Source organism: Dama dama, chromosome 25 (genome assembly GCF_033118175.1).
Source record: "Dama dama isolate Ldn47 chromosome 25, ASM3311817v1, whole genome shotgun sequence".
Classification (NCBI taxonomy): domain Eukaryota; kingdom Metazoa; phylum Chordata; class Mammalia; order Artiodactyla; family Cervidae; genus Dama; species Dama dama.
The window spans coordinates 44,095,942-44,110,832 of NC_083705.1; the positions used below are offsets into that span (position 1 = coordinate 44,095,942).

At 36.9% G+C, this 14,891-nt stretch overlaps 1 protein-coding gene across 2 annotated transcripts in view; it reads right to left on the reverse strand.

Annotated features, from left to right (window-relative positions):
- The window catches only part of WDR70 (WD repeat domain 70), a 274,965-nt gene that overhangs the window by 159,846 nt on the left and 100,228 nt on the right, over window positions 1-14,891 (reverse strand). For both annotated transcript variants that reach the window (XM_061129925.1, XM_061129924.1), the window contains exon 9: window positions 8,950-9,026. In XM_061129925.1, the coding sequence (XP_060985908.1) occupies window positions 8,950-9,026 (77 nt within the window). The remainder of the gene's footprint in view (window positions 1-8,949; window positions 9,027-14,891) is intronic.

Sequence of the window (14,891 nt, forward strand, 5' to 3'; positions counted from 1 at the left end):
AATCTAAGCTCTAAACCTAATTTTAAAGAATTTGTATTCTTATAGATTCTTGATATTAATAATTATATTAATAGTAACAGTAATAATTTTCATATTTATGGTTATTAATATATTAATTGATTGATGAATATATTGCTAATTAATACATTATTGATAATAAATATTAAACATGATAATAACTTAACAGTGACAATAGCTCTACAGTGAGCTCTCACTGTAGAGCTATTGTCACTATTTTAAAATCTACAGACTTTTTACCTACTCTGTGTTTCTCAATAGAAATAAAATGGAGTTGAGTAAAACAAAATTATTTTGAGAGTAATGAATTTGTATGAACCAAATGAATGTATGATAAAATTAAAAGGTCTCTATTTTTTTTTCCATTCAAGCCTAGAGAAAAAGACTGTCAATAGAAGATAAATCAAACTAACACCAAAATGTGCCTATCTCAATTACAGCAGTAGTTTGAGAATAAATTCTCATCACTATCAGAACTTATAAAGAAAAAGAGATTTAAAATGTGTCTGAGTAAATTATGTCTTTTATTATAAGCATATTTCACCATAATCACCAGCAAGTCTGAGTAAAAATATTTTCAGAATTTAGGGTCTACTGACACCTAAATCCTAACTAACTCGTTTTTTTGTTTTTTTTTTTGGCTGTGTGATGCAGCCTGTGGGATCTTAGTTTTCTGACCAGAGTTTGAACCCAGGCCCCCTGCATTGGGAGCACAGAGTCTTAACCATTGGACCACCAAGAAAGTTCCTCTAATTAATTTTTTAATGAAGTTATGCTTCATGTAAAATTTCTATTAAATGCTTTAAAATATATAGACTTTTAAATTACACACAGTGAAAATAAAATCAAAGCTATGAATTTTACAAATGCTGGTAGCTCTTCAAAAACAGTTTAAAAAGCATTAGATAAAAGGATCAAAGAACTGAATCAGGTAAAAACAAAGTCAGATAGTGTAGACACAAGATCTAAATGGCTTAAGACCTTGAACCATCATGAGGAGTAACTAACATAAAATGTTAGCTTCAGGTGTACAACATAATGATTCAATATTTGTACATATTGCAAAGTGATCACCACAACAACTCCAGTTAACATCTGAAACCAATATTATTTTCTGTTTCTATAAGGGGATCACCAAAATAGAACCAATAGGAATATAAATACCACCTTACTTATTTGGCAGCATGGACAATAGAAAACTCTGCTCAGAATCAGAAAGTAAGCAAGAAAAAGTCTCCTAGCAGCCACAGATGGCAAAAATTAATGTGCTTAAAAGATAAAACTCATATGTTACACTAACTGCTTGTTCCTTCTGCACAAATTCTAAAAAGCCACCCCAGCCCCAGCCCACAGCTTAATAGAAGTAAAAAAAATTGCAGAGAGAAACAGGTACGTAGACAGATCACCATACCAACATTAGCAAGAATAACAATTAATAGAAAGGGGAAATTAACAAAGTAAAAATAGCAGTCAAAGAACTCAAAAAGCTATAAAATAGGCCTGCACATACCAAGACTTTTCTAATGCATATTATATACCATGATGTAGCAACTTATAGATTATGAAGATGTTAACACTTATGTATTCATAAGTGTTTTAAATATAATTCATAAAGAAAGCTAACATATTTTTTAAGTTTCAAAAAAAACTTTAAATAGAAAAAAACTCTCTGGATTACAGAAAAGTTTACTTTTCTGAGATCCATGTATAAAAATCAACATTCTTTGGATAATTTTATCATTATATTTATGTTATAAATGATAAAAATCAAGTCAAATATGCCTAGCAGCCTTTCAGCAAAAGCCTGTAAAATTCAGGGGTGTATTACCAGCTCAAGGATATGATGAGTGGTGGAGTTCTAAAGTTCCTCTTGGTCTGGAAAGTGCGTGCTCTTTCTATTATGCCTTGCCAAAATTGACTAAAAGAATTTAATTGGTGAAGTACATCATTACAAGCTGCAACCAAATTCTAAAAATAATTACAATTTACTGAATCCCACTGTAAAAATCATTCACTAGTGGCAATCTTCTTTCCCAAAGTATATTCCTGGGAACATTATGCCCAGACTGTAACAGGTGTTGTTGGCTGTAGGACAGAGAGGGAGTTGTACCACTATGTCTAAAAAAATGCTGGTTTCTTTTGTTAGTGCATTTCTCAGGGTCTTTACCAGTATTTTTATCTGGAAAAGCTTGAAAGCTACAAAAAAGTTAAAATTAGTACAATAAACACCCATATACCTTTTCCAATGAACACCATATATCCTAACATTCATTTTGTCACATCTATATTCTCAATCTCTCTCTTTTCCATATATATATATACACATTCATATATACATACACACACACATACAAATATACACAAATACACTATTTCTGCTATACCATTTAAAAGTGAGTTGCATATCTCAAGACACAAGGCATCTAAATTCATCAGCTGGTATCTTCTAAGAACAAAGATATTCTTCTATATAATCATGATTTTATGTAACATGAAGCAATAATATCATCTGTATCAGTTAACAACTGTTATATAAGAAAACATTTTCATTTTATTTATGATGTATAATAAAACATTTTCAAAATTTAATGACTTAAAACAGCAGGCATACCAAGCAATACTGAGGAAAAAGAACAAGGCTAGAGGTATAAGTCTTCCAGACTTCAAACAATACTATAAAGCTGCAGTGTGGTACTGGCAGAAAACAGACATATAGATCAATGAAACAGAAGAGACAGCACGGAAATAAACTCATACCTACAGTCAATTAATTGTCAACAGAGGAGGCAAGAATATGCAATGGAGAAAAGACCATCTCTTCAGTAAGTGGTATTGGAAAAGCTGGACAACTGCATATAAGTCAATGAAGTTACAATACTCACTCACACCATACACAGAAATAAACTCAAAATGGCTTAAAGACTTAAATATAAGACAAGACACCATAAAACTCCTAAAAAGGAACATAGGCAAAGCATTCTCTGACATAAATTATACCATTGTTTTCTTAGGTCAGTGCCCCAAGGCAAAAGAAGTAAAAGCAAAAATAAACAAATGGGACTTAATTAAACTTATAAGCATTTGCACAGCAAAGAAAACCATTAGCAAAATGAAAAGACAACCTGTAGACAGGGAGAAAATATTTGCAAACGATGGAACCAACAAGGTCTTAATTTCCAAAACTTACGGAGTCCATACAGCTCAGTATTAAACAAACAAAAACCAAATCAAAAAGTGGCAGTAAACCTAAATATAGAGATTTCTCCAAAGAAGACATAGAGATGGCCAATAGGCACATGAAAAGATATTCACCATCACTAATTATTAGAGAAACGCAAATCAAAACTACTATGAGATACCACCTCATGTCGGTCAGAATGGTCATCATCAAAAGGTCTACAAATAATAAATGCTGTAGATGGTATGGAGAAAAGGAAACCCTTCTACACTGTCGGTGGGAATGTAAATTGGTGCAGTCACTATGGAAAACAACATGGAGGTTCCTTAAAAAAACTAAAAATAGAGTCATCAAATGATCCAACAATCCCATTCCTGGGAATAAATCCAAAGAAGACTCTAATTTGAAAAATTACAAAAAAAAAAAAGTTACATGTACCCCAATGTCACAGCAGCACTATTTACAATAGCCAAGACATGGCAGCAAGATAAGTATCCATCGATCTATGAATGGATAAAGAAGATATGGTATATATACACAATGGAATATGCTGCTGCTGCTGTTAAGCCACTTCAGTCGAGCCTGACTCTGTGTGACCCCATAGATGGCAGCCCACCAGAATCTGCCGTCCCTGGGATTCTCCAGGCAAGAACACTGGAGTGGGTTGCCATTTCCTTCTCCAATGCATGAAAGTGAAAAGGGAAAGTGAAGTCACTCAGTTGTGTCTGACTCGTCCCGACCCCATGGACTGCAGCCTACCAGGGTCCTCCATCCATGGGATTTTCCAATCAACAGTACTGGAGTGGGTTGCCATTGCCTTCTCTGCAATGGAATATGACTCAGCCATTAAAAAAGAACAAAATAATGCCATTTGCAGTATTAATAACATGGACAGATCTAGAGATTATCATACTAGGTCAACTAAATCAGACAGAGAAAGACAAATATCATGTGATGTTCCTTACATGTGGAATCTAAAAATGATACAAATGAACTTATTTACAAAACAGAAACAGGGACTTCCCTGGTGGTCCAGTGGCTAAGACTCAGTGCTCCCAATGCAGGGGGCCCAGGTTCCATTCCTGGTCAGGGAACTAGATCCCACATGCTGTGACTAAAGATCCCACTGAGGTGCAGCCAAATTTAATAAATAAAATTAAAAAAAAAAAAAAACAGGCTCACAGATGTGGAAAACAAAGGTATGGTTACCAAAGAGGAAAGGGGAGGATAAGGATAGATAAATTGGGAGTTTGGTATTAGCAGATACAAACTACTACATAAAAGACAGATAAACAACAAGTTCCTACTATATAGCATAAGAAATCATATTTAATATCTTGTGATAAACTGTACCAGAAAAGAATCTGAAAAAAAGCATAAATATATATATATATACACACACATACATGTATAACTGAATCACTTTGATGTACATCAGAAACTAACACAACATTGTGTATCAACTGTATTTTAAAAAAATAGAAAAGCAAAGTTTTTAAAAGTTAAAGAAAAAGCAACAGCAAACATATGTGACTGTTTATGTGTCTACCAGTTGAGGGGGTGGTTCTGTCCTACCCGAGTTACCTCATGTGTCTGTGATCAGCTCTGGTAATCTAGGTTGGGGGTCTCTCACACATCTGGGGCTTGGCTGACTGTAAGCTGATCTAGGATAGCCTCAGCTGGGACAATTCAACTTGCCTCCACCAGATCCTTCATCCTCCAGTAGGGTTAGAGCTTGATCAGACAGCAATGCCATGGTTTCAGGCAAGTGCAGGCGTAAAGTACTCTTAAGAAGCCTATGCTCAGAAATGGAGGTAACAAGTCACAACAGATCTGAACAAATTCCTCTGTGATGCAAACTCCTGAGTAAGCAATGGAAAACTTGCAAGGTGGAAGCATCTGATTCATTGCTGAGCGGCAACTTGCTCAGTACGAATTCTGTACACTTGCATCACTTGTATTCTCACTCTGTACACTACTATAACTCCAATTATAAAATGCTTCCCTATCAGATTATATAAATTCACAAAGAGAAATGACTTCCTCTGGATAAGTAAAGCATTTTCATCTTCATTACCATCTGGTTTTTGTTAACATTTACTTCCAAGCATAATGTAGTAAGCTCTGCTTTACTGTCTGTGTTTCATTACGGTAAACTTGGGAAAACTGAAAAGACTGCCATATTACTCTCTCTCTATTTCATTTCTAAATTGAAGTAAGAATATGATCCCAGAACACGATCCTGGAATCATGTTTCACACTGAAACTCATAAAACTCAGAAGCAAAAGCACTAGCATTTCCAACTCACATTCAGAAGAAACATCCATAATTTAACTTGGTGTACGAGGCCAGAACAAAATGCTGAGTGCCCCCTTGGAATAGTTCCTCAAAAATGCTGATGCCTCACTCCTCCTGGATCTAGACATATTTGTCACTTGTGCTCCTTACGTGAATGGCTGGGACTGGCCCGCCAGGGCTCCCCCTGTCCTCCTACACTGCCGACAGCCACAGCCTGGCAAACATTCACTGCGTGCCCACACTAAATATGTAAAACTGTGACAACACACAGGGGCTGAGGTGGATAACTGTATCGAGAGGCTCTCTGTACCATGGCTATACTACCCAAAAAATGTATTCTCCCAGATGCCCAAAACGAGGAGAAGGAAGGAGAAATAAAAGGTGAATGGGGAAAGGGAGGAGAAGAGGATATTACTGATATGAGCTCAGTGAAGTCTGATGAAATGATCCTAGTTTAAATCCTAAATAATCCTTAATAAAAGAGAGTGAAGCTTGAAAGATGTGCAGTTGATATTTTATCTCTTTGTCCTGCTCACAATATGGGGCTTTCCCAGTAGCTCAGAGGTAAAGAATCTGCTTACAGTGTAGCAGAAGCAAGAATCACAGGTTCACTCCCTGGGTCGGGAAGATCCCTGAAGGAAATCATGGCAACCCACTCTAGTATTCTTCCCAGGAAAATCCCACTGACAGAGCAGCCTGGCGTTAAAACATTCCTATTGATTTTGACTTTCAATAAAGTTATGGTACAGATCTCATATTCTTTGATGACTTGCCTTGTGACTACATTAAAATATTAGCCCATTATACCTTAGCCCCAACACCTTATACGGTGTAGAATCTGCCACCTTCTCCAAATTCAATTCATATCATTCTCACCTTTCCTAACAACCAACAAAACATCAGTCCAACTGGACTTTCTGTCCCCCAAATACACTGTATTACATTCTCTTCTTATGGTCTTGAAATACGCTGCTATTTTGGCCTGGAAAGCTCTTTCCCCTCGGGATGCCTTATGTGCACGGTATCTCAACTAAAATATCACCTCTTCCAAGGCTTTCTCCACGTATTTTACACCTTCTGTTCTCTATCCTTTTGCTTTATTTTACTTTATTCTTCACAGTTATTACTATATAAAACAATATTAATTTACTAGCATCTCTATACCATGTCTGCCTCCCAGCACTCACCTCCCCTTGAATGTAAGTCCTAGGAAGGCAGAGACCTGGGTCACACAGGGTGCCTGACACACAGTGCACACACTGTATTTGTTGACTGATCTAAGTATCCGGACCGATCTCCTACTGCTTAGTCCATTGCTAATTACTATCCTCAAGGGCCAAGGAGAAGTCAATCAAACTGCAAACCATCTGAATGTATTAGTGACAGGTTTCTCTAAAAAGTAGTAAAGAATCTGTATAATTGGAGGGGGAGGGTCCCTAAGGTTAAAGCCCACTTATCCTTTTATACAGCCTTTTTGACAAAGAAAGCCCAATTTGTACACTGTAAAAAGAAATCAGAGCACATTTTCAAATGTAAAATATACCGGTAAGTCAGCGACTTGGGCAAGGGGATGAAAGAATTGTTCTTCCAAAGAATGAGACAAACTACATTTTACACCCAGTATAATGTCATGCCCTAGAACTTTACCCAAACCATGTAGAGGATAAAACAAAGTTAAATAGGTTTCAGGTTTCTTTACACCCTATTCAAAACCATTTAAAGGTTTATTGTGAATTGCAATTGCTGGCCTCAAAACATGTAACACTCAAAGTTTCTCAAACTTTTTTGATCATGGATGTCTTTCTTCAGACGACTAATTTATGTATACTCAAAATCCATTTGGGGAAAGCTTCTACAGCCCTCATAAAAGTTATTGTGTTAGCAACTATTAGAGTCACCATTCAGCATCATCCTTAATAGTTCCGAGAACAAGATGTTTTCTGTTTTTCCAATGGCTTTATTCAGCTCAAGTTTTTAACCAGAGTAGCTTAGATCCTCTGTGTTTTTTACTTTCTTCCAACATTAACATCAATCTACATATTTTCATTTCTTACTATACTGTACAAAGTCTCTAAATAGTTATAGGAATCTCTGTCTTGCTTCCTATTTAAATGCAAACAGTAGGCCAATGTATAATAAAATATTTACTTTAAATTTTGGTAAACAGCTTTTATCAGTCTTCAGTAATTTTGTCCTATTCCTAGAACTTTTACTGGCAAAGATTACTAAATCCTATCGAATCTCAATTTTATTATATAACAAAATCATATGATTCTTCATCTCTAATGTTTTAAATATTGAATTATACCGAAAATTTCTTAATGGTAAAATTTCCTAATTGTAAAATATCCTTGGATTCCTCGGATAAACCTTACTGGACCATGGAACACTATTAATTCAGATTGGCTGCTAAATTTGTTTTCCTAAAGCTAAGTAAAGAATATGACTATAAACACACATAATTTAAGTATTTGGAAAGATAATAAGATAAATATAAAAGGAAAAAACTATAGAATTCTATTTACCATAAATTTTAACCAAGTGTACTATCCTGTTTCAGTCATATTCTGTATATTCTCAATTTTTAGTTCCTTTTAGATTGACTTATTTTCTAAACTGCACAATAAATGTGAAATTATCTTTTGTCTATTATTTTAAAGATTAATTCTAAGAAACATAAAATATCAAAAAATATGAATAGCATTTGTGAAAAGCAATGACATAAATTACAAATATCAGAAAACAAAAGGATGAAAAACAAAATAGCCAAAAAAAAAAAAAAGAAAAACAAAATAGCCTAAAAGCAAAGACATTCTTTTTTATCTAAAATATCATAGTGTTTCACCTAAATAACACTATATAAATGTTTTTATTGTTAAGATGTTTTCACCGCAATTTTCTCTGTAGTATTACAAATAATTCATTCTTGTAAATTACTCAGTACCAAAAATGAACCATATAATGTAACAACATAGGAAAAAGCTGTTCAAATATTCCCTGTAATATTCTTGAATCCTAAGCCAACAAATATAATTCAAAAGAATCTTAATAACCATTTAATCAATTTTTTCAGTTATTACTACCAAAAACCATAATTTAAGCAACAAATGTATATAAGCTATTAGATTCAGATGGCAATCAGCCTTTACTACAAAAAGTAACAAACATAAGAGTCATTTGAGTCCACTTAATAGCATCGATCGATCGATCCACTGTGCTCCCTAATAAACTCTACTGGAATTCATACCAACTCTCATTTTTACAGCTTTCATATTTATTTAAGCAAACCTTGTATATCAGCTGAATTCAAGGTAAAGTTGAGAACAAGAATATATAAACATAAGGATTCTTAATATCCTATCTCTTACTTTACTGGCAAAACTGCTACAATATAAATGTTAAAGTAAATACTGAAATACAAGAATTTATCAGATGAATCATCAACAATACTCACGCATCATTTGAGCAAGTCATAAACTCTCCCTTTATTTTGGGATGCCATGATCCAGTATGAAGCATTGCTGTGTGACCCTTGGGAAAAAAAAAAAATGGAAAGAAAGGAAAAAAAAATCCTTAAAAAATGTAAAATAAACAAACTGACCAAAAGTTGACATATTGTGCTTAAAAGTAAAACTTTTTAGTCCTCTCCAAGGCACATTATTTTCATTACAAACTGATATTATTTGTTTTATTTCATAATATGCTTTGTTTATTTCATTTTGTTTATTTTAATTTTAATTCACCATGTAACCCCTTCTCCCCAGGAATCAGTACAGTGCTTATATACAACAGATGCTTAGAAAGAAAGGAAAGAGAGGGGAAAATGACAGCTTCTTTTTAGGAAAGAAGTAAAAAGAAAATTCACAATAAGAAAGACAATGGGAAAAAGTCAGTGGAAAAGAATTAAGGAGAATAGGAATTATTACAGGTAAACAAGACAAAAGCAAGAGGATGGCGGGGGAGGGGAATTTCCACTTATTTAAAATGTGTATGTGAGAAAAGAAAAAGCATCTTTAAAATGATTCAGGAAGATTAGCCCTACTAAGCATGGAGCATGATATAAAAACACTGTAAATAAAACAATGTGATGTTGGTATAAAAACTGACATACTTACAAAATCCATCACAGAATATATATTTCAAACACAAAACACACATACACGCACTCACACATTTCCCTCCTAGGTAACAAAGTAAGTTAGAGTGGTCTCATACAATAATGCAGGTTCAAATGGGGCAGAAAAGAGCCTAATACTTTTTAGTGTAATAATAGCAAGGCCTCTTATTCTGAAAGGGTCCAAAACAAAGCTAAACTCAAAGGAGTAAAATATGCATATCTAAATGACTTAGAAGGAAAATAACTGTAGCTGTCTGAAAAGACTGAATTGGAACTGCAGTACCCACACATAAGCCTGGAGGTCATCGCTAGTCCAAGCTGCCCGCAATGCCTCAATCATATCTGATGAACCCCTGACTTTCTGCTCATGTTAACAAGGTACAAATAGCGACCAGAGATGGGGATCTCTTCCTGCAGTAGGAAAGAATGGACTGAAGAAGTGCCTGGAGGGACTAGACAGAAAGTTTGAGATTCCACTTTCCCTTCCTGAGCTGAATATATATATGGTTAACTATGAACTTTGACATTTCTATTTGCATGTAATAGGCATTTCAAACACAACAGGTTCAACAGAGTAATCTTGATTCTTTTTTTAAAAAAACTTTTTCTTTTATATTGGAGTAGAGCTGGTTAACAACGCTGTGATAGTTTCAGGTGACTAGCAAAGGGATCCAGCCATACATATACATATATCCATTCTCCCCTAAAGTCCCCTCTCATCCAGGCTGTTATATAACATTGAGCAGAGTCTTGATTCTTACTGCCCACTTCATTTGCAATAAACTTCTTTCCTAGTTGCTAAAGCTACAAACTTGAAAAGAAAGTGTTAGTCACTCAGTCATGTCTGACTCTTTGCCACCCCATGGACTGTAGCCCACCAGGCTCCTCTGTCTACAGAATTCCCCAGGCAAGAATACTGGAGAGGGTTGCCACTTCCTTCTCCAGAGGATCTTCCCGATCCAGGGATCAAACCCGGGTTTCTTGCATTGCAAACAGATTCTTTACCATCTGAGCCACCAGGGAAGCCACAAACTTGGAAGTAATCCTTAAATATTCCAATAACCATAACCCCTAAACCCTCCTCTCTCTATACATCCAGATCTAATCCACTAGCTAGTCCTGTCAGTGCAGCCCCAAACACATCTCAAACCTATCCACTTTTTTCCTTTTCCACTACTACAACTCTTATATGAACCAAAATGTCTCTGCATCAGTTATTACGCAGTATGATAGACCTGTTACTAGTCTCTCTACTTTTACTCTTGCCTAATGTGCTCTACAAAGCAATCAATATAGTCCTTTAAAAATATGTTTTTAAAAATGCCACTGCTTTTTATCCTCCATTGGCTTTTCAACCTCTTTACATAGCGTACAAAAACTGACATTTTCCACCCCAGCTTTCTTTACAACTTCACTAACTTTGTGCTCCTTGCCAAAACTCACTACACCTCACTGGTCTTTCATTTCCTGATACATGACGCTCTTTCCCCACATCAGAGCCTTTACACATGCTTTTCTGTTTGCTAGAAAGCTCTTTTTCTGCTTCTACATGACTGACTTCTCCTCACTCTTTCAATCTCACTTTACATGCCACTTATATAAGTAAGTACTGTCTGGCCCTCTAGCTAAGTGAATATTGCTCGCTCCACTCTTCTCGACCAGAGTACCTGTCCATTTCCTTGATAACACTCACCATAATTTGTAATGCTATATCTATTAACTTCTTGATTATTGACACTGTTAATGTTTTACATATTAAAAAAAAAATAAGGATGGAAGAAATCTAAAACAAAATAAACAGAAACAAGTGAACACCACTGCATTTCAAATGAATAACAAATATACTGAAAAGACAAAAAGAAGGTAATAACCCAAGAAACTATAAACCCTGTAGTGGGTTGAATGGTGCCCCACCAAAAAATATATGTCTACATCCTAATAGCTGAAACCTGTGAATGGACCTTATTTGGAAAAATAACATTTTCAGACATAATTAAGAATCTCCAGATTGTCTGAGTCAGCCCTAAATCTGATAACAAGTATCCTCAAGTATCCTTATATCTATCCTCTGAAAGAAGAGAAGACACAAAGAGGAGAAGATGGAAGCAGAGACTGCAGTTTCACAGCCACATGCCAAGGAATGCCTAGAGTCACCACAGGCTAGAAAAGGCAAGAAACAATTCTCCCAAAGCCACTGGAGGGAATCTGGCCACCCAATACCTTGATTTCAGACTTCTGGCTGCCAAATTTTGAAAGAACAAATTTCTACTGTTTTAAGCGAGCAACTGTGTGTTAATCTGTTACAGTAGTCCTTGCTGTTGTTGTTTGAGTCGCTAAGTCATGTCTGACTCTGTGATCCCATAGACTGTAGCTTGCCAGGCTCCTCTACCCATGGGATTTTCCAGGCAACACTGGAATGTGTTGCTATTTCTTTCTCCGGGTGATCTTTCAAACCCAGGAATGGAACCGGGATCTCCTGCATTGGCAGGTGAATTCTTTACCACTGAGCCACCAGGTCTGATCACAATGGTGTGATCACTCACCTAGAACCAGACATGCTGGAATGAGAAGGCAAGTGGGCCTTAGGAAGCATCACTATGAACAAAGCTAGTGGAGATGATGGAATTCCAGTTGAGCTATTTCAAATCCTGAAAGACGATGCTGTGAAAATGCTGCACTCAACAGGTGAGCGAATTTAGAAAACTCAGCATCAGCCACAGGACGGGAAAAGGTCAGTTTTCATTCCAATCCCAAAGAAAGGCAATGCCAAAGAATGTTCAAACTACCACACAATTGCACTCATCTCATACGCTAGTAAAGTAATGCTCAAAATTCTTCAAGCAAGGTTTCAACAGTACATGAACCATGAACTTCCAGATGTTCAGCTGGATGTAGAAAAGGCAGAGGAACCAGAGATCAAATTGCCAACATCCACTGGATCATTGAAAAGCAAGAGAGTTCCAGAAAAACATATACTTCTGTTTCACTGACTTTGCAAAGCCTTGGACTGTGTGGATCACAACAAACTGTGGAAAATTCTGAAAGGGATGGGAATACCAGACCACCTGACCTGCCTCCTAAGAAATCTGTATGCAGGTCAGGAAGCAACAGTTAGAACTGGACATGGAAAAACACACTGGTTCCAAATCGGGAAAGGAGTACGTCAAGGCTATATATAGTCACCCTGCTTATTTAACTTATATGCAGAGTACATCATGAGAAACACTGGACTGGATGAAGACAGGCTGGAATCAGGATTGCTGGGAGAAACATCAATAATCTAAGATATGGAGATGACACCACCCTTATGGCAGAAAGTGAAGAACTAAAGAGCCTCTTAATGAAAGTGAAAGAGGACAGTGAAAAAGCTGGCTTAAAATTCAACTTTTGGAAAACTAAGATCATGGCATCCAGTCCCATCACATCATGGCAAATAGATGGGGAAACAATGGAAACAGTGAGAAACTTTAGTTTTGGCGGCTCCAAAATCACTGCAGATGGTGACTGCAGCCATGAAATTAAAAGACACTTGCTCCTTGGAAGAAAAATTATGACCAACCTAGACAGCATGTTAAAAAGCAGAGACATTACTTTGCCAACAAATGTCTGTCTAGTCAAAGCTATGGTTTTTTCAGTAGTCATGTATGGACATGAGAGTTGGACGATAAAGAAAGCTGAGTGCCGAAGAAGTGATGCTTTTGAACCGTGGTGCTGGAGAAGACTCTTCAGAGTCTCTTGGACTCCAAACCAGTCAATCCTAAAGGAAATAAGTCCTGAATATTCATTGGAAGTACTGATGTTGAAGCTCCAATACTTTGGCCCTGAAGTGAAGAACTGAGTCATTGGAAAAGACCCTGATGCTGGGAAAGACTGAAGGCGGGAGGAGAAGGGGACGACAGAGGATGAGATGGCTGGATAGCATCACCAACTTGATGGACATGAGTTTGAGTCAGCTCCGGGAGTTGGTGATGGACAGGGAAGCCTGGTGTGCTGCAGTCCATGGGGTCGCAAAGAGTCGGAAACAACTGAGCAACTGAACCGACTGACTGACTGAGCCACCAGGGAAGCCCTATAGTAGTGTGGTGTACACGGATGCTAAGTCGCCTTCAGTCATGTCTGACACTTTGCAAGCCCAAGGGCTGTAGCATACCTGGCTCCTCTGTTCATGGGATTCTCCAGGTAAGAATACTGGAATGTGTTGCCATGCCCTCCTCCAGGGGATCTTCCCAACCTGGGGATCGAACTCGTGTCTGCCTGCATCTCCTGCGTTGCAGGTAGATTCTTTACTCACTGAGCCACCTGGGAGGCCCATGGCAGTCCTCCTAGAAAACTACTAATACATACTCTCAGTCTGAAGACCAAAAGAACTGTAAATGAGTATGGCATTCCAGTTAATATATTTGTTCCTTTTTTGCAAATGGTATGCATTAACAATTCTAAAACTGCTTTCAATATAAATGAAGATTTAAGCAAATGAGGAAATATGTTGGTGATAATAGGAGCTGAGTTTCTTGCTGTTGGAGAAGGGAGTTACTAAACTGGCAAAGGCTAATAGAGTTTTGCCAAGAGAACGCACTGGTCATAGCAAACACCCTCTTCCAACAACACAAGAGAAGACTCTACACGTGGACATCACCAGATGGTCAACATGGAAATCAGACTGATTATATTCTTTGCAGCCACAGATGGAGAAGCTCTATACAGTCAGCAAAAACAAGACTGGGAGCTGACTGTGGCTCAGATCATGAACTCCTTATTGCCAAATTCAGACTTAAACTGAAGAAGGTAGGGAAAACTACTAGACCATTCAGGTATGACCTAAATCAAATCCCTTATGACTATACAGTGGAAGTGAGAAATAGATTTAAGGGACTAGATCTGATAGACAGAGAGCTTGATGAACTATGGACGGAGGTTCATGACATTGTATAGGAGACAGGGATCAAGACCATCCCCATGGAAAAGAAATGCAAAAAGGCAAAACGGTTGTCTGAGGAAGCCTTACAAATAGCTGTGAAAAGAAGAGAAGCGAAAAGCAAAGGAGAAAAGGAAAGATATTCCCATTTGAATGTAGAGTTCCAAAGAATAGCCAGGAGAGATAAGAAAGCCTTCCTCAGCGATCAATGCAAAGAAATAGAGGAAAACAGCAGAATGGGAAAGACTAGAGATCTCTTCAAGAAAATTAGAGACATCAAAGGAATATTTCGCGCAAAGATGGGTTCGATAAAGGACAGAAATGGTATGGACCTAACAGAAGCAGAAGATATCAAGAAGAGGTG